The sequence below is a fragment of the Gasterosteus aculeatus genome, chromosome 6 (genome assembly GCF_964276395.1).
Source record: "Gasterosteus aculeatus chromosome 6, fGasAcu3.hap1.1, whole genome shotgun sequence".
Taxonomy (NCBI): Eukaryota; Metazoa; Chordata; class Actinopteri; order Perciformes; family Gasterosteidae; genus Gasterosteus; species Gasterosteus aculeatus.
This window is the reverse complement of record NC_135693.1, coordinates 4,089,646-4,108,168: the sequence shown is the minus strand read 5'-3', so window position 1 is coordinate 4,108,168 and position 18,523 is coordinate 4,089,646. Positions and strand designations below refer to the sequence as shown.

General features: G+C 45.0%; 1 protein-coding gene across 1 annotated transcript in view; it reads left to right on the top strand.

Annotated features, from left to right (window-relative positions):
• Positions 1 to 17,281, top strand: part of cdh23 (cadherin-related 23) — a 135,094-nt gene extending 117,813 nt beyond the window's left edge. Inside the window, exons 37-68 of the mRNA XM_078104959.1 lie at positions 1,843 to 2,064; positions 2,157 to 2,276; positions 2,918 to 3,098; positions 3,191 to 3,324; positions 3,557 to 3,766; positions 4,146 to 4,253; positions 6,142 to 6,244; positions 6,489 to 6,614; positions 6,694 to 6,897; positions 7,056 to 7,514; positions 7,642 to 7,758; positions 7,841 to 8,065; positions 8,264 to 8,433; positions 8,813 to 8,950; positions 9,201 to 9,320; positions 9,590 to 9,767; positions 9,870 to 10,081; positions 10,664 to 10,858; positions 10,938 to 11,051; positions 11,171 to 11,300; positions 11,553 to 11,816; positions 11,897 to 12,058; positions 12,988 to 13,244; positions 13,353 to 13,450; positions 13,565 to 13,685; positions 13,775 to 13,854; positions 14,014 to 14,054; positions 14,194 to 14,254; positions 14,533 to 14,662; positions 14,884 to 15,003; positions 15,293 to 15,403; positions 15,828 to 17,281. Coding sequence (XP_077961085.1) covers positions 1,843 to 2,064; positions 2,157 to 2,276; positions 2,918 to 3,098; positions 3,191 to 3,324; positions 3,557 to 3,766; positions 4,146 to 4,253; positions 6,142 to 6,244; positions 6,489 to 6,614; positions 6,694 to 6,897; positions 7,056 to 7,514; positions 7,642 to 7,758; positions 7,841 to 8,065; positions 8,264 to 8,433; positions 8,813 to 8,950; positions 9,201 to 9,320; positions 9,590 to 9,767; positions 9,870 to 10,081; positions 10,664 to 10,858; positions 10,938 to 11,051; positions 11,171 to 11,300; positions 11,553 to 11,816; positions 11,897 to 12,058; positions 12,988 to 13,244; positions 13,353 to 13,450; positions 13,565 to 13,685; positions 13,775 to 13,854; positions 14,014 to 14,054; positions 14,194 to 14,254; positions 14,533 to 14,662; positions 14,884 to 15,003; positions 15,293 to 15,403; positions 15,828 to 16,169 — 5,253 coding nt within the window. The 3' untranslated portion in view covers positions 16,170 to 17,281. The remainder of the gene's footprint in view (positions 1 to 1,842; positions 2,065 to 2,156; positions 2,277 to 2,917; positions 3,099 to 3,190; positions 3,325 to 3,556; positions 3,767 to 4,145; positions 4,254 to 6,141; positions 6,245 to 6,488; positions 6,615 to 6,693; positions 6,898 to 7,055; positions 7,515 to 7,641; positions 7,759 to 7,840; positions 8,066 to 8,263; positions 8,434 to 8,812; positions 8,951 to 9,200; positions 9,321 to 9,589; positions 9,768 to 9,869; positions 10,082 to 10,663; positions 10,859 to 10,937; positions 11,052 to 11,170; positions 11,301 to 11,552; positions 11,817 to 11,896; positions 12,059 to 12,987; positions 13,245 to 13,352; positions 13,451 to 13,564; positions 13,686 to 13,774; positions 13,855 to 14,013; positions 14,055 to 14,193; positions 14,255 to 14,532; positions 14,663 to 14,883; positions 15,004 to 15,292; positions 15,404 to 15,827) is intronic.
• Positions 17,282 to 18,523: the final 1,242 nt, after the last annotated feature.

Here is an 18,523-nt window from a genome sequence, read left to right as displayed (position 1 = left end):
GGTGGAGCAGGAACTGACTCAACACTCAACCGTAGTTCCAAACAGCAGTAATTTGCCATTTGTATCAGAATCTTTCATTGTTTTTATGAGGAGAACCCTGATATTAAACATGCACATCATAATTGAAGACATGTGTGTGCCTTCTCTATGTGCTGGAGTGGCTGCAGCATCTGTAGAGAGACAGGTGTTTAGGGGAATTACTGATGATTGACATATTATTTGTGTAGTTGTTATTACAAAAGAGCAAACAGGAATTACCAGATGTACTTGCTGATGTGTTTTTTTTGTTGGGTTCGCCCTTTTTCTCTCAAATGATTAATCACAGCTAGATCTTTCAGCATCATTATGATTAATGGACTATGAAAGTAAAATTTACACTCCAGCTGACACTTCACGCTGGGAAAACCTACATCCAGCCGATCGTCACAGAGGAATAAAAAACAATTGTCCACAATTTAATGTTTGTTGCAGCCAGATTGGTCCAGACCTCAATTCAATAAATTTTATTTTGTATAGCCCCTCGGAGGGCTTTACAGTCTGTACACATACGACATCCTCTCTCCCGAAACCCACACATCGGCACAGGAAAAACTCCCCCAAAAATGAAAAACCCTTCCATGGGGAAAAAAGGGGAGAGAACTCTGACGTTCTCTTCCCACTCCCGGGATGGACAGACTACAATGGATGCCATGTGTACAGAATGAACAATGTATAATACATGCAAATCCTGTGACAGAAATGATTCAAGTAATTGTGAGTAGTAAGCCAGGCGCACAGCAGGACCACTGCAGGGACAACCACCATCAGATAGAACGACCATCCACAGAAGCCTGTGGGGAGGGAGAGCACAAAGACTTTAGGAGAGGGTAATGTTGCTTTATGATGACAGTAATATGATCAATACCTAAAATAATAATGATGATGATGGCAGCAGCAGGCATCAGCAGGGCCATGGCAGGTGTCAGGACCAGGGTCCAGAAGGAACTACGATCTACGGAGACCTGCTGAGTTTAGCATCAGGAAGTTGCCGGTCATCCAAGTTTTGATGTCTCAAAGACATTCTTGAAGTCTAACAAGCTGGTCGGTCTCTTCTGGTTTGTTTGGCCGATACAGTTGAGTATCGTCTGCATAACAAGTTTATGCAGTGTTTCCTGGTAAGATCGCCCAAACGAAGCATATAGAGGGTAAATGAAATCGGTCCAAGTACAGAACCTTGTGGGACTCCGTGACCAACATTGGTGGTCTTCGAGGATTCACCGTTTACAAGCACAAACTGAGATCGATCCGATAAGTAGGATTTAAACCAGCTAAGTGCTGTTCCTGAGGTCCAGCAAGATAAGAAAAAAGATGAGTCCTTGATCCGATGCAAGTAGAAGATCACATAATTTATTTGCGACGGATTTCTCAAGGATCTTAGAGAGAAAGGGAAGATTAGAGATAGGTCTGTAGTTAGCCAACACCTCTGGAGCGAGAACAGGTTTAAGACAAGCTTTAATTACAGCTACCTTGAAGGACTGTGGTACATGTTCTGTCAACAAAGACCGATTTATAATATCTAGTAAAGACATGCTGACTAAAGGAAAAACTTCCTTAAGCAGCTTAGTCGGAATTGGATCCAAGAGACAAGAAGAAGACCTCTACATTGTTTCAACCTTGAGACACATCAATCCTCCTCACAATAAGGCACGTCAAGTGTGAAGGATTCTGTGCCCCGTCACAATACCAAACGATGAGAACAGAACACATCATGCATTTCATGTCTGATACACATTTTCCCTGACAAGCGAAACCCGTATTGTCAGCAGATGAGGTTTTAAAAACGTGCCTCTGTTTCTCACACAGACTTCAACCACCATCTACGTTCACATTGTGGATGAGAACGACAACGCCCCGGAATTTCCCGAGGAGGACTACGTCACAGTGCTGAGCGAGGGACCGGAAACCGTGGGGGCCACCATCGCCACGGTAACCGCCATTGACCCCGATGAGGGTTTGAACGGCACCTTAAGATATGCCATTGCTAAAGGAAACCTGATCCAGACCTTTAATATAAACAACATCACGGTGAGACATGATCAATGTTGTTGTGGTGTGTTAACTCTGCACAAATAAGGCATTTCATTAACCCGTGTGAGTGTGTGTGCGCGTGCATTTAGGGGAGAATTACAGCCGTGAAGGAGCTGGACTATGAGATCAGCAACGGACACTACGCGCTGGTCGTCACAGCTACGGATCAGTGTCCAAAGCCTGCTCTCCGCTTGACATCCAGCACAACGGTAATTATGCACATGAGACACACTGCTTTATTTTGATTATGACTTAAAAAATAGGGGAAAAAATGGAGCTGAAACTATTCAATTATTAATCAATTAGTTGATCAACAGCTAAGCATTCATGTACGTATGAAGTCAACAAGCCAAACATTTGCTGGTTGCATCTCACATTAAAAGATTTTTTTTTTTTGCATGTATTTGTCATTTTGACACATTTTTGACACATCTACTTGGAAACGTTTAATGACCGTTCTTTTCTATTTCTTTACTATTTCCTAAACCAAGCATTCAATGGATTTATTTGAAGAAAAAGAAAGGATTAGATTACAGTAATTCTCAATTACAACCCTTTCAAATGTGTTCTAAAAACAACATGAAAAAAAAGTCTTTGCAGGAAAAATCTTTTTTTAAACACATAAAATAAATAAAGATGGAATGCCAAAACTAGATAATAAAAAAACACCCAAACCAATCCTTAGACTTTCCCATCGGTTCTGTTGATGTTTCGACATCCAACAAGCAGATTAAAACCGTATGAGTCCACAACAAAATTATGTTGTGTGTTTGCTGTTTCTTCCTACTCACAGTGTACATGTAATCTCATCACAGTGGTTGTTAAAACTCCCTCTCCCTCCTTCTGTTAGGTCCAAGTAAATGTCCTAGACGTGAACGATGTGACGCCCACTTTCCCAAGAGCCTTTGAGGGTCCCTTCGAGGTGACTGAGGGTCAGCCAGGACCTCGAGTCTGGACTCTCAGAGCCATCGATGAAGACTCTGGGCTCAACGGCAAAGTGGAGTACAGCATCACCGGTGGAGATCCCCAGAGTCAGTGCCGGATTGTTCAGTGAAGAAGGTGATCTGCTATTAAATCCACACCATACGGGTCTCTGAGCCTTTTGTCTCTGTCTCTCTGTCAGGTGAGTTCACGGTGTCCCCGGTGGAGGGCGAGCTGCGAGTCAGGAAGGACGTGGAGCTGGACAGAGAAACGACAGCCTTCTATAACATCACTGTCACAGCGCGAGACCTGGGCACCCCGTCTCGCAACAGCTCGGTGTGCTTTTATTACACTAACACACACACCCGCTAGCAGCCACATACTCACACCATATCCTTACCCATGACCTTTCAAGCTTAACTTCTGTGCTGTAGGTTAAAGAGCTGCACAGAGCTTCGAGAAGTTGTTTTGCACAGTGTCTTTTTGGCATAATTTGTAGACAAAATATTAGTTGGTTTTGTGGACTAAATATGAGTTACTGTGAACTGGCCTAACCTTTTTTCTCCAGGTGTTGGTGGGGGTCAATGTGCGAGACATCAACGACAACGACCCAGTCCTCCTGAACCTGCCGTACAACACTAGTGTGAGTGAAGGCGCCGCCGTTCACACCTCGGTGGCCAGGGTCCAAGCGCGAGACGCAGACAGCGGACCCAACGCGCTGCTGACCTACAACATCACCGCGGGCAACCAGGACGGAGCCTTCTACGTCAACGACACGGTGAGACAAAGAGTGTGTGCTCTGTTGTTAATTTACTCCTGAAGTTGAAAAACCTGATGTGGTAAAGCTGGAGCAGGTGCAAAATGGAAGCATGGGGGAAGAAGTGTGAGTCCGGTGACTTGCTGCTCCCAAGTTTGAACATGTTTGTTTAGACAAACGTCAGAAGTTACAACCTGACAATCTATTTCCAAATCGGATGATGTTTGCAGCATGAGTATATTATACAGTATACAAATACACTTCCTTGATAGAACAGGTGAAAAGACATGTACTGTGATAGCACAACAGTATGCACAGGTAATATGTATTAAAATACTGTTGTATAGAGAATGACTCTGAAGACACTAATGGCTTACCCCGTGCTCTCTGTGTCCCTCAGACAGGCGTGGTGCAGGTGAACAGACCACTCGACAGAGAGCGAGTGGCTGAGTACACGCTCACCATCACCGTCAAAGACAACCCCGAGAACCCGCGCATCGCTCGCAGGGTAATCCTCCCCAAATCCCCAAAAGCTTTTACCATAATGTAAATAAAAGGCACGATGGCATTGCTTGTGTCAAGCAATACACAGCAAACAACTACAAACAGTAATGTATAACTGATATTTTCAGAAAAATCGATGCAGGCTAGTTGAAGAACTAGTGTAGTTTTTGGTTTGGCTTTACGGGCTTATATGTCCGGCATATTGCTTGTAATGAGAACGTCTTGCAAACGAATTAATTGAGCACATGTGAATCACCAAATCTGCGGTTGCAGGTTTTTACAGAAAAATAACAGCAGGGCCCGCTTTAAAGGTTGCCTCTGTGGCAGAGGTGAGACACATTAAAATCATCATTAAAAAAGACTACGTTAAAAAACTAAAAATAGAATAAAATTGTAGTAACAAAATTCGGAAATGCAGAAATGGTCAATTAAAGGCACCAGGAAACAGAAAAGTCTTTAATTTGGAATTAACGGAATTGTGGGACGCAGCAGACCTGCAGCTTTTTGGCACACAGATATGTGGAACAGAAAAACTGAACGCTGCTTCTCCATGTTGAGTTTTGACTCTGGGAACAGAAAGTAGATGACCTAAGGGCTCGTGGTGGTTCATAAATGAAACTAAACCATTCAGTGCTTTATAAAGCAACAGCAGGATTTTGAAGTAAATTATTTGTTTGACAGGAAGTCTTACTTACTTTGTCGTAGTTAGGACTCGAGCTGCAGCGTTCCGAATCAGCTGTAGCTTTGTGAATGCCTTTTTACAGAAACACACCGTAAATGGACTGTACAGCGCTTTTCTAGTATTCCGACCACTCACAGTGACACCTGCCCATCAGTAACTAACATTCACACACTGTAGTCACAGCTACAGGAGCAATGTCGTCTAGCCCAAGGACAACATGCGGGTTAGCCAGGCCTGGGATCGAACTGCCAACCCTCAGATTGGAGGACAGTCGTGCTCCCCACTCACCCACAGTCACCCCATACAGTATTTGAGTCTACGGAAGATAAATGATTGGACTAGTTTTTCCAAATCTTGTTGGGTACCAACGGGCACCAATTGGTACCGGGCCGCAGAAAAATAATCTTTTTTTTTTTTTCTTTCTGAAAAAAAAAAATATTTTTTAAATAGCCGGATTCTCTCTCAATTATATGCGTTTGTCTCTCTTGACACAATTCCCAACCGTCACCCAAGCGTTTTTCGTGGCGTCAAGTGCGGCTACAGAGTTTTGGCACATATGGTTGCATTTTTCAATGCATTTACTCAGTACTTGTATTGGATTGAAGTGCCCTGGTAATATAGTTATGTAGATTTGTGTGTCATCTGCATAACTATGATAACACACTTTGTTGTTTTCCATCATCTGTGTAATTAGCTGTAGCCACAAAATATTCTCTGTCTTTCAAGTAGGATTGATGTGCTGTGCCAGAGAGTCCTACCCTATTCAGATGGGACTCTGATCTGTCCAGTAGTATGTCATGGTCGATCCTGTCAAATGCAGTAATACAAAGACTGAAATTCTGCCACTGTGTAGATCTCTTTGAAAACCTTAACAAGAGCAGTTTCAATATTGTGGTGCTGTCAAAAATGTGATTGGAAGGCATCAAAACTGCTATTTACGGCCAAGAAGTAGTTTAGCTATTGGAAAAAAAACCTTTTCAAGCCTTCTTTAACAGCATGTTTTAGGGCTTGTGGGAACACACCTGAGGAGAGATGTGTTTTTGTCATTTGAAAGCAAATAACAACTGCAACCACCGACAGTAGTTGGTGGTCACAGCCCAAAAACTGTTTCAGTTGTGACTGCACTTTTCTTTGGGGGCTGATTAACGTATGTGTCTTTTCATATCATCTTCTGTTGTGCTTATTTCCCTTGTTTGTCCCACGCCGCTAGGACTCAGAGCTGTTAGTGATCACCATTATGGATGAGAATGACAACAGGCCGATATTCACCAGGACCAGCTACAGGGCAGAGATCACCGAGAACTCTGAAGCAGGTAGCAGTCAAGCTGTTGTGTTTATGTGTCTGTTTATCCTTGAGTCAAATTCGTTGTACGTAAAACATATTTTGGCAATAAATGTTCCTGATTCCTGATTGAGTAAATCTGTAGTAAAATCTGGTAAATCTGTAACTGCAGCACAGCGCGTTATACCGAAACCCTGGCTGTAGCAACGTCTCCCCCAATTGCGGATGTATGGTAAAAATGCAGTCCTCCACCTGTCCCTCTCTTTGTCCTTTAGGCAGTACTGTAGTAGTGTTAAATGGGCCCGTTCTGGCTGAGGATAAAGACATTGGACCCAATGCTGTGGTGAAGTACAACCTGCTGGGTGCCAGGGTGGACCTATTCACTGTGGAGAGATATTCTGGTAACATTTGAACTCATAAGCAGACTGAGAAATGTAAAATGTCCAATGCAATTGTTAAAGCCCCTGCATCTCTCTCCAGGTGTGATACTGGTGCGTCAGGGGGCAAAGTTGGACCGTGAGGCATTTCAGGAGCCTCGGGTAGAGCTGTTCCTTGTTGCGGAGGACATAGGAGGTTTAAACAGCAGCGTCCCCCTCACAGTTACCATCCTGGACCAGAATGACAACCCTCCTGTCTTCAGCCCTTCCAGCTTCAGTGTTCGACTCCCTGAGAACAGCCCCTCTGGTGTGTAGATTGGCCGGGTGGATGTCATTCACCAGCTTACAGTGTTCTTTGACAAATTAGTACATGGAATTAACCTTTCTACTAACTTTCCCTCCCCTGCTTGGCGGTTAAGGGTTGAGACAGCAACGACTGTTTGTGTCCTCCTTTGTCTCCGCCAGGTGTGGTGGTGACTCAGCTGTCCGCCACCGACGCCGATTCTGGCTCTAATGGCTGGCTGGTGTATCGGCTGGTAAGCGGCGCTCAGGACCGCTTCGTCGTCGACCCGCTCTCTGGGGCGGTCCTGGTGGGCAACTCCACCCTTGACAGAGAAGAGCGCGGGTCCTACCGCCTGGTCGTCATGGCAACTGATCGTGGCACACCCACCATGTCGGGAACAGCAACCCTGACAGTAATTCTGGACGACGTCAACGACTCTCGACCCCGTTTTATTGAGCCAGTGACCATGATAAATGTCAATGAATCCACCCCGCCAGGTGTTGTAGTCACCACGCTCACCGCTGAGGACCCGGATCTGAATCCCCGGCTGGAGTATTACATCATCTCAGTGGAGGCAAAGGATGATGGGAACAAAGCAGTGGCCGGGCTTCAGGAGTCATTTGGCATTGATCTACACACTGGTGGGACATGGCTCTCAACCAAAATTTCGGCAGTTTAATTTTGACAGATGATGATAACCAATATATACTAGAAGCACTGGGTCTTACATTTGGGGAAATAATTAAGTGTGTTTTGGTGAATTTTCAGGTGCTGTGTTTGTACGCAACCCGATCAACAGGGAGCTGGTCGCTACATTTGAGATCATCGTGTCTGTCCATGACAATGCCAGTGAAGTAATTGACACGTCAGGAAGTGTTCCCAACGGTATGTCGGTTTTTCTTTCAGTTTTTCATTCACTTTTATACAGTCAGTAAGTAAGCTTCACTCTGTATCCCCTCCTCTACAGCGAGACTAACCATCAACGTGTTGGATGTCAATGACAATGCCCCTCGTTTCCGGCCCTTTGGAGTGTCCAACTTCACAGAGAAGATTTTAGAAGGCGCTCAGCCAGGCACAACACTGCTATCAGTATCAGCTGTGGACCCCGATAAAGGTCCCAACGGCCAGGTCATCTACCAGCTGCTCCACCTGCCTCGGGGGGAATACGTTAGACTGGAGGACACTTCTACTGGTAAGACCAGCAGCACACCTCGGCCAGCTGCAGTAGCCTAAAACATTAGTAGTTAGCACATGTTGGAATATACCAACCCTGTAAATGTAAAGTAAATCTATGTTTCAGTCATGATGTCATTCCTGGCTAGTAAGTATTGACTGTTGCTGTAGGCGCGATGAATCCTAACTCCACCATCGTGTGTCATAAACATCTCAGGTAAGATTGTAGCCAACCGGACGGTGGATTTCGAGCAGGTACAGTGGCTGAATTTCACGATTCGGGCGCAGGACCACGGCACTCCTCCCAGGATCACAGAGCTACCAGTTTATCTGCAGATAGTGGACGTGAATGACAACAACCCCTTCTTCTTACAACCGTCATATCAGGTACTAAACAATAACCACACACACACACCCCAGAATGCTGTTAAAAAAAGTAAAAAAATCAATTTGGTTAAATCAAGTGGCTGCTTCTTTCAGATATGCTATTTTAAAAGAGGTGTTATAGACTCTCACAGCTCACATGTGGGCCTGTCATTGCAAGAAAATAAAATGATGAAATGATATAATGTATTTGACCTTTTTTAGTTTTGATTATGCCCATGTTTTGTTCAGCACTCACTTACTTTAGTGAGTTCATTTTCATATTTTAGTTTTTTTCTATTTAAAACATTGTCATATTGTGAGTTGAGCCACATCTTGGTATTTAAACAGCACAACCCTTAACTAAATATCAGTGATATGTGTCTTTACCTTGTGTTTACAGGAACCTGTGTTCGAGAACGTGGACCTGGGCACCATCATAGTTCGGGTCAAGGCTACAGATGCCGACTCTGGCCTCTTTGCCGTCATTGAGTACAGCCTGGTGGACGGGGAGGGCAAGTTTGGCATCAAACCATCCACTGTGAGTTACGCTGTACGCGAGCACATCCGCTCAAACGGCCATCACAAACACGTCCTGCCCCCTATCAGAGCTATGTGTTGACATTGAATGTCATCCTGCTTGGAAACGTTTTAAACAAAAGCGTACTAAAGATGAAGACAGGCTTCATCTTTGACCTCCATTTCTGTCACAAATAGATGTCTTGGTGCAACCACCACCTCCCCTCCCAGCTGGCACTTCCTTCCTAATCATTCCCTCTCCCCTGTGTCAGGGAGAGATCTACATCCTTTCTCCTCTGGACAGGGAGACAAAGGATCACTACACTTTAACCGCTGTTGCCCGTGACAACCCCGGCGGCAGCCCAAACAACAGACGAGAAAACTCCATCCAGGTAGAACTCACTGGCTGTAACGAGACAAGAAGTTAGCAAACATAAACCGCAAATCTACACATCTGTACTACTAACACATGTGGGTTTTGTGTTGTTGAAGGAGATTTATTTTTTATATATATCTATTATTATATATATTTATGTATATCTAATAGTAATAAATAATGTTTCGTATAACTATGCCAAAATGTTGTGAGTTGTGCCTCGACGGGACCTCGATTTCAACGTTCATGCCAGAAATATTGTTAACATCCGCTGGTGCTCGTCAGGTCCTGGTGACCGTCCTGGATATCAACGATTATCGGCCACGCTTTACTGAGCGAGTGTTCAACACCAGCGTGTTTGAGAACGAGCCCAGTGGAACGTCTGTGATCACGGTGAAGGCTAACGACCTGGATGAAGGAGAAAATGGAGTGGTACTCTACAGACTGCTGGGATTCCACTCAGGTGTGGATGTACTAATAAAAGCCTCAGCCCACCTTACTAAATATTGTGAACATACGTAAATATAATTATCCACATCTATTTTTGCTCCCTGGCATGTTTTAGATGCGTTCTCCCTGGATCCAAACACAGGGCTGATTCGTTCTCGCCGCCTGCTTCAGTCCTCTGAACATTTCAACCTGACAGTGGTGGCTACAGACCAGGGCCGTCCTCCTCTGTGGAGCACCGCCGACCTTATCATTACGGTCATAGACGTCAATGACAACCGCCCGCTGTTTGTCAGGCCGGCCAATGGGACCATCATTCATATCGCAGAGGTATCTGTATCCATGAGTCGCAATATTGATACTGAGAACTGACTGGATACTGTTGCACTCATTATTAAAAATCACAATCCTCACAACATATGGCTCACTATCTGTGACGCATCGCACTACACTTGACACCAAGGAGTGCTGCGGTGTGTAGAATATGAGTCTTTAATGAAACCTTTACAGCCAACGGGACATTTCCTAATGAAAACGCTGTGATTCATGTGGTCACTACTTGCTCAGCTTCACAAAGTCCACATAGGGACTGATACCAATATGACATATTGGATTAGATTACAAAAAACAACAAAAAATCAACAAAGCTCTGCTGTTTACTTCAGAACCAAATTGACAGACAAAGTTGGTACACATTTCAGGGACATGTTAAAGCGTGATTCCCCTAGGTGGCCAGGTTAATGCCACTAACTACAACTAGGCTGCTTCTGTTATGACATGTCAAAATGTCTGGGGAGCTAAAGGGTTCACGTTTGGACTGAAGTTCTAGAGACCTTCTGTTAACCATTTTGCTAAAAAGACAACTTTTGAGAGGTGAGTTGAGAGCTTCACACTAGGATGTTCTCCATGTAGGAACAGCCCCCTGGACTGCCCGTGTATGAGGTGCACGCAACGGACTCTGACGAGGGAGTGAACGGAGAGGTCCGCTATGGCTTCCTGCAGACTGGAGCGGGTAACAGAGACTGGGAAAACTTCCACATCGACGCCATGTCCGGAGTCATTGTGACCACAGTGAAACTGGACCGAGAAAAACAGGCCCTGCACAGTGTGAGTGGACCGAGAATCTGCGCAGTTCGTGTTTTTCCCGCCATGTGTGTTTCTAACTGAGTGCAAACAACTCTCTCAGCTGATCATCATGGCCCGCGACATGGGCCAGCCAGTGCCTTACGAGACCACACAGCCTCTGCAGGTGGCGCTGTTAGACATCGACGACAATGAACCCGTCTTCCTTAAACCACCTGTGAGTACGAAGCTCTCTGAATACGTCTTGATGCTTGTTCATGTGCATGTATACAAAAGATGCCGTGTAACGGTTCCCCATGGATTTTACCTGTGTGTGTGTGTGTGTGTTCCCCTCAGCGTGGCAGCTTGCCTTACCATAGGCTGGCCGTGCCTGAGCACTCCCGTCCCGGCACTGTGGTGGGGAACGTAACCAGAGCAGTGGACGCAGACGAGGGCTCTAATGCCATCGTCTACTACTTCATTGCGGGTAAAGAGGAGCAACATGTTGGATTCTATAGTCCAAGTTAGAACTGTACTGCAAATGTTTTTCCCATGGGTGAAACTATTTCTGCTGATCCACCCATTAGATACAGATCTACAGTAGCGGATGAGGAGTTTCTCTTGTAGCCATTGTGCGTCCAGATGAAAGTCCTCTCACTGTCCTTCTATTGTATTTTCAAGCTGATTCCTTCCGGCCTGTCGGTGACTGAACACAAATGCTTTCCGTCTCTTCCTGCAGGAGGAAACAGTGATGGAAACTTTGGCCTGAGTTTAGATGGAGAGCTGAAGGTGCTTAAGGATCTGGACCGTGAGGAGATCCCGGTCTACTCAATCATCATCAAGGCTTCCAGCAACAGGAGCTGGACTCCAACAAGGGGTCAAAGGGCAGCACGGGCCAAAGCCCTGGACCCTGCCAATGACCCTAGCTTGCTGGAGGTCCATATTGAACTGGAAGACATCAATGACCAGAAACCACGCTTCACTAAGGCGGAGTACACTGCAGGTATAGTGTGCATTCTTGTACACGTGCTGAATGTGTACGCTGGTCTGTGTAGAACCATCGTCTTCTCTCTCCGCTTTCAGGGGTTGCAGCAAGCGCCAAAGTAGGGTCGGATCTGATCAAGGTCGTGGCTATAGACAACGACATCGGAAACAACAGCGTGGTGCAATACCATATTGTGACAATCCGCTACTTCCAGTCACAGAGCAATGGCAGTGAGGACGTTGGCAGCATCTTCATTATCGGTGAGCTTCCTCATGAACGACATTCCGTCCGCCTTTAACATTGATGGCCTGTTTACTTCAACCCTCTAATTACATGCATGTATCGGGTTTAATGTTGGATGGAATGTTAAAACCTGTTAAAATAGAGTTGGAAGATCAAATCAAGTTGTGTTTTGGTGATATGAAATCTACACAATGCACCAAATCTCATGGAAGGGCCAAAAATAATTCAATCAGGAGAGACTGCTGAATTTTTGACAATGATTTATTAAAACAAGCATAAGTATTAAAAGTGCAAAGCCTTAGAAAGAATTTATGCCCACGGTTAATTTTCTCAATACTTTCTGACCTGTTTTCAGAGGAATGAGGGAATACTTGTTGGTAGTATAAAGAAATTGTTGTTTTGTGAGTGGTTGACCATATATATCATAACGATAATATATCACCAAACTTATCTTATTTCAATATTCATCAATATTCTGAACTGAATTTGAATCTTAATTGAATGCATATTGTCGGGTGTAAATAAAGGATTGAAATATAGAAATATAGGTAGAAATATTCTACCTCGACTAAAGACTAACAAATTGTAGCACTTAAATTGTACTTGTAACGTCACTCATCTACAGCAAATTGTAAATTGGCTTATTTGAGGAAATTGCACTTTCTTGTTTCTTGTTCTCCTGAGTTTGTACCCTATGGTTGAATGCACTTATTGTACGTCGCTTTGGATAAAAGCGTCAGCTAAATGACATGTAATGTAATGTAATGTAAAATGGCCTCAACATAAATGTATTTTACAAAGACTGGGGCCTCACACTTCTTGTAGCCAGTTCTTCTCACCTTCTTGTGAGCTGTTGGAAATCTCCAAGACAGAGAAGGTTCCACATACCAGCGCTGGTCCCATACGTTCATTTTCAAAACAACATTCTATCCCATTTTCTCCACAGGTTTGGCAGATGGTATCATCCGAACGTATGACCTCTTCACCGCATACAATCCAGGCTACTTCCAGCTCGAAATTTTGGCGTGCGATTTTGCTGGCCACAGCACAACCACCAACGTGAACATCTACATTCTCCGGGATGACCAGAGGGTCAAGATAGTGTTCAACGAGATCCCCGATATAGTCCGGGAAAACCAGGACGAATTCATCAACCTGCTCTCCAATATTACCGGAGCAATTGTCAACTTAGATGATATACAGGTGAGACGTTTTATCAAGGAAAGTGGTCAATTATTATTTGACTTTTTTATTTTCTGTGACGTGTGTATGTAAACACGCAAAACTTTTGTCATTTATCATTTGATGCAGTTCCACGTGGACAAGAAAGGCAGGGTGAGTTATGATAAGACCGACATGCTCATCCACGTCGTCAACAATCAGAGCAACACCATCCTCGATGTTATAAGGTACAGCTCCCCGAATGCAATGAATCTTTGCCTCCAATGCTGCGTGACAGCACTGTTTTACACGCGCAGTGGTAGTGGGAGCTCACCCGCGTCCTGCTGCTTTCTGCTTTGCAGGGTAATTAAGATGATTGATGAGAACCAGGAGCAGCTGAGGAACCTGTTCAGGAAATACAACGTGGTGGACGTTCAGCCCGCTGTCACTGACAAACTGCCTGATGACATCACCACACTACAGGTCGGCGAGGGCCGGCACCTCCGCCAACACGCAGGCTGTTGCAGATACTTTGTCTCTGGTGCTTCTGACCTTCTCTTTCCCTCTCACAGCTAGTCGTCATCATCCTGGCTGTGCTGCTGTGCTTGGCAGGAGTATTGTTTGTCACAATGAACTGGCATTATCAGAGAGTGTAAGCGCCCTTCAGCACTTTTGCATTGACCTGGATTTCTTTTGAATCTTGAGTAGAGTGATTTGCAATCTGCAAAGTAATGGAGACAGTTTTCACGCTGCCAGTCTGAGCAAAGCCATCAACATGTTTACCTCAACCGAGCCTCTTCCTGTGTTGCAGACACCAGAGAAAGCTCAAAGCTATTGTTGCAGGATCAACAGGTGAGAAGCAGCTCCGTTGAGGGTGACGGCCCCTCCAGCTGTTAACTTCAGGATGTGGCTTTTATGGCCTGTAAATGTAGGGTTCAACATGTCGCTGCAGTTTATAAACTGTTTTTCTTAAAACGATCCCCTCCTCCAGGGAACCAGGGTCTCATGGATATCCTTGACATGCCCAACACTAACAAATACTCTTTCGAAGGGTAAGATCAAAAAATTGCTTAAAAGGAATTCACACCGAATATCTTTTTTTTATATCTTGTGTTTTATATTTCCTTGTTTTCACGCAACTGATGAAATTTTAACTGCCTATTTCTGCATAGCCAAGACAATTTTAAGCCTCAGGCAAGAAAGAGAATACGCATGTTTCACAAAATCTTTCACTGTTCCTTCAAATTAATTTTGATTTAAAAAAATGTTTGACCGTCGTACTTCATTTGCATGTAGTAGATGATGCGTATAACTCTGTTTGCCCCTGCAGGGCCAATCCGGTGTGGCTGGACCCATTCTGTCGCAACCTGGAGCTGGCTGCCCAGGCCGACCACGAGGACGACCTGCCTGAGAACCTGAGTGAGATCACTGACCTGTGGAACAGCCCCGCACGCACCCATGTCAGTACCTCTTTTATATATTGACAGAGAAATTGTTGGTATTTCTCCAGGCTTTACTACTGAGAAGGTGGAGTCATCATTCTCAACATTACACAAGTTTGTGTCGCCTTTCCTAAGCCATCGTCATCTGAGGATTCGTTTCAATGCTGACAATTTGTAAGATAACGTGTGTGTGTGTGTGTGTGTGTGTGTGTGTGTGTGTGTGTGTGTCATCCCCACAGGGCACATTCGGCCGAGAGCCGCAAGCGAAGCCTGAGGATGATCGTTACTTGAGGGCAGCCATTCAGGAGTACGACAACATTGCTAAACTAGGCCAGATTATGAGGGAGGGGCCTATCAAGGTAAGACACCTGTATCTCACATTGTCCAGGGAGACGTGCTAATCCAAAAGCCTCTTTTGTGCCGGTCATGTACTCCTTCCATCCATCACATAAATCATTGGGACATGGACAGAGGGCGGGACCTAAAACCTCCGTCCAGGACGTCCCAAGAAGAAAACCAATAGAGAGAGACGCAAAGATGGTCTTGTGTGGATTGTCGTCCCTGTTACACACCCTCACTGTGTCAGTGAGGGTGTGTAAGGAGGAGGGTGTCATAGACTGTGTTTGATCCTAACTGCCGTCCTGTCAGGGTTCCCTGCTCAATGTGGTCCTGGATGACTACCTGAGGCTGAAAAAGCTCTTTGCAGCCCGACTCGTCACGGTGTCCACCAGTCAGGGAGATCACTCGTCAGTCACTGAGGTGGGCGAGGAAACACTGACGTCTTACCCCGCCGGATAGTGATCTTGCATTCCTGTGGTTTCCCTTTCTGAAGCTCGCTGCTCTGACTGCCCCTACTCACTACTTCTGCCGTCTTTGAGCCAGACTCTGAGTCGAATAGAGTTTAGACTGGAGCAATAAAACTACGACTATCAACCTACGGTTATCAACCCCTCTGAAAAGCTCTGAAGTGAAAACTCCACCCACGCAATCTTCTAAGGAAACGTCATGCTATGAACTGTCTCTGCTGTCCTATTGTTTCTCTGCTTTCCCAAGTTGTTGATGCAACTCATTTCTCTCAGAAAAATCTTCCTTCTACTTCTCTTACCAAAGCTGCACTGTGGTCGTCAGCCTGATGCATTTGCTGTGAGTCGCTTTAAGCTCTCCTCTTCCCCTCCTCCGGCAGCTGATCCAGAGCGACCTGGACGATGACGAGGACGAGCAGCTGGGCATGGGCGGAGGTCGTGGCACACTGCGCTTCAAGCACAAGCTTCCAATGGAGTTGAAGGGTCCCGACGGTGTGCACGTGGTCCACGGCAGCACAGGTACACTCCTGACCTCTGACCTCAACAGCCTGCCTGAAGACGACCAGCGGGCCCTGGCACGTTCTCTCGAGGCCCTGAACTCTGATGGGGGGCTCTACTCCGAGCGCAACGCCCGCACCGAGTCGGCCAAGTCCACCCCGATGCACCGTCACAAGGGCGAGAACACCCTGTCGGAGATTCCCCTGGAGATCACAGAGTTATGACTAGCCGAGGCCTCGCTGGTCTGAGCGCAGCCATGACTCGTGTGTGTTCTTGTGCCTCCCGCCTCCCCGGAGGAGGAGGAGTGTGCGTGTCAGAATTTGCAGTCATACCTGGGCTGCATACATTCACAGAAACGCACAAAAAAATGATGCTTGAACCACTCAGACCAGTGGATGGCCACCAACGGGACAGAGAAAAATGACCCAATTCCTGTTATCATGCTCTGACTTTTTTTCTTTTTGCAATGCCTTCAGTGTTTGAGGAGTGAGGCTGGACAGTACAACTTTCAGATATTACATCCAATTTATTGTTGGGAAATTATAGATGGACTTGAAATGTTCCCCAGTGATGCTCATGGAGTGGAGCTTCCCCTGACACCAAAATCAAGACGGGTTTTGGCCGTTGTGCAATTGTTCAAGTACTGTAGTTGGTTGTTTTTTAATCCATTGCAAAAAGATAAAACTCTCTAGTCTGCTGGACGGCGGTGAATATTTCAACCCTGGTCCTCGTCTTCTCTAGCGTGGACTGAGTGAGTACAAGGAAACGCTGCACCAATGATTCCAACAACGAGAAGGCGACACCATCCGTTGAACGCGACGAAGTTAACAAAAAAAAATTTGAATTCTTAATTATGAATTTAATACAAAAGGCAGTCAAAGAAAACCAATTGCAAGGACTTAAAGATAAAATTGTTAAAAAGTATGAATTATCCCTTTTTTATAAAGCTAAAGATGGCATTGTGCCCAGAGACTTTACACTGCCACCAGAGGGACTAAATGAGTCATGCTCAAAATGAGCAACATTTGCTTTATTTTTTTATTTTATAGAAAAGGTTATTGAATTCAAATATTTTTAAATAAAAATGCTGGCTTACCACAATAGGTAGGGAATCATTTTGGGTGTTTGGAGTATGTGTATATTGTGCTATGGTTACGTGTCGTTCTGTTTTCCTTTATTTGACAACTGATGCTGTTTCTGATGAGTGCTGTGTTACGATTTTTGTTTTTATATTTCCATTTTGTAATTTTTATTTATTTGTCATTGTCACCATTTCTGAGATCTGTGTTGGGAAAATGTGGGGTGATCTGTGATAATAAAATAAATATGCAACGGCCTTGGACGTCAGGTCAATGAGATGATTGGAGAACTACTTACAACAAAAAGGCACCCGATACAGCAGAATGAATAATAAAATACATGAACAGATGAAATAGCCTTAATGGCTGTCCTGATATATATAAAAATTCTCTCCAAATTTGATGTGTATGAAGAGGCCTTTCCCCTTTTAGCAAAACAACACCAAGCAGACGTCCAAATCCAACAAAAGCAGGGCTGCACCAGGGGAGGTTTCCCATTTTGGAATTGCCCAGACCCGAATTCCACTCCTCTGTGGGGTGACTGAGGAGCGCTGGAGATGTCCCAATCTGACACTTTTGCAAAGAAGAGTTGGCAAATACTACCAAGTCAAGATGTGGCCTGCTTAGACTCCTAACCAAAAAGGCTGAGTGCTGTAATAAAATGGTGCTTTAACAAGTATTAGTTTAATGGTGTGCATGTTCATGCAACCAGGTTATTGTAAGCTTATTCTACTCAACCTAAAAGGTTGAATTGTTTGTCATAGGTCACATTAGAGGTGGAAAAACCGGTGGACATCAGTCTTTTTTTACATCTCAAAAACCTTTAACATGGATGTGTAGTCTTTTTGTATCCACTGAGGTACATATACACACCTAGAGGTTTAAACCAATGCTTGATGGCTATTTGAGACTAGCTGTGTCTCAAAGTCGCTAGGCTGCATCCTTAAGGACGCATTCGTCGACCGCAAACGTCACTTCCGCTGCGACTCGCCTGTCCCAATCTGTCGGCTCCTCCGAACGCGGCCGAGGGACGCAGCCCTCCAGGGGCCGGTTTGGAGGACACGTGTGATCGATCCTTTGCGGCCCAGCATGTCCCAGCATGCAGTGCGGTCCGGCGAGGACTTAACTTGTTTAGGACAGAGGCGGTCCGACAGCGCGGAGAGTTCACTTTTAAATGTAACGTTAAGTTAGTGTGAGCAGACGTCCTCTTTTTGAGACCTAAAAAATGCGTCCGGCAGGGATTCCAAAAACGTCGGATATTTGTGTTTCTCTGGGTCTTTCACAAACTAGTTATTACGCCCTTACAAGTTTTAGAAATGGTGTCTCCCTTACGTTCCACCTTCTTGCACAAGCTCTGACTGTAGAGAGAACAGTCATTGGTCGACCGATCTCAATGTTGCCAGATACACGATAATTATCCTCCAAATACGACCATTTTGAGCCTTTATTGAGCCAAATAAAGGTGGCAGCGATTTGGAAGCTCACGAGCACTCTGCAAA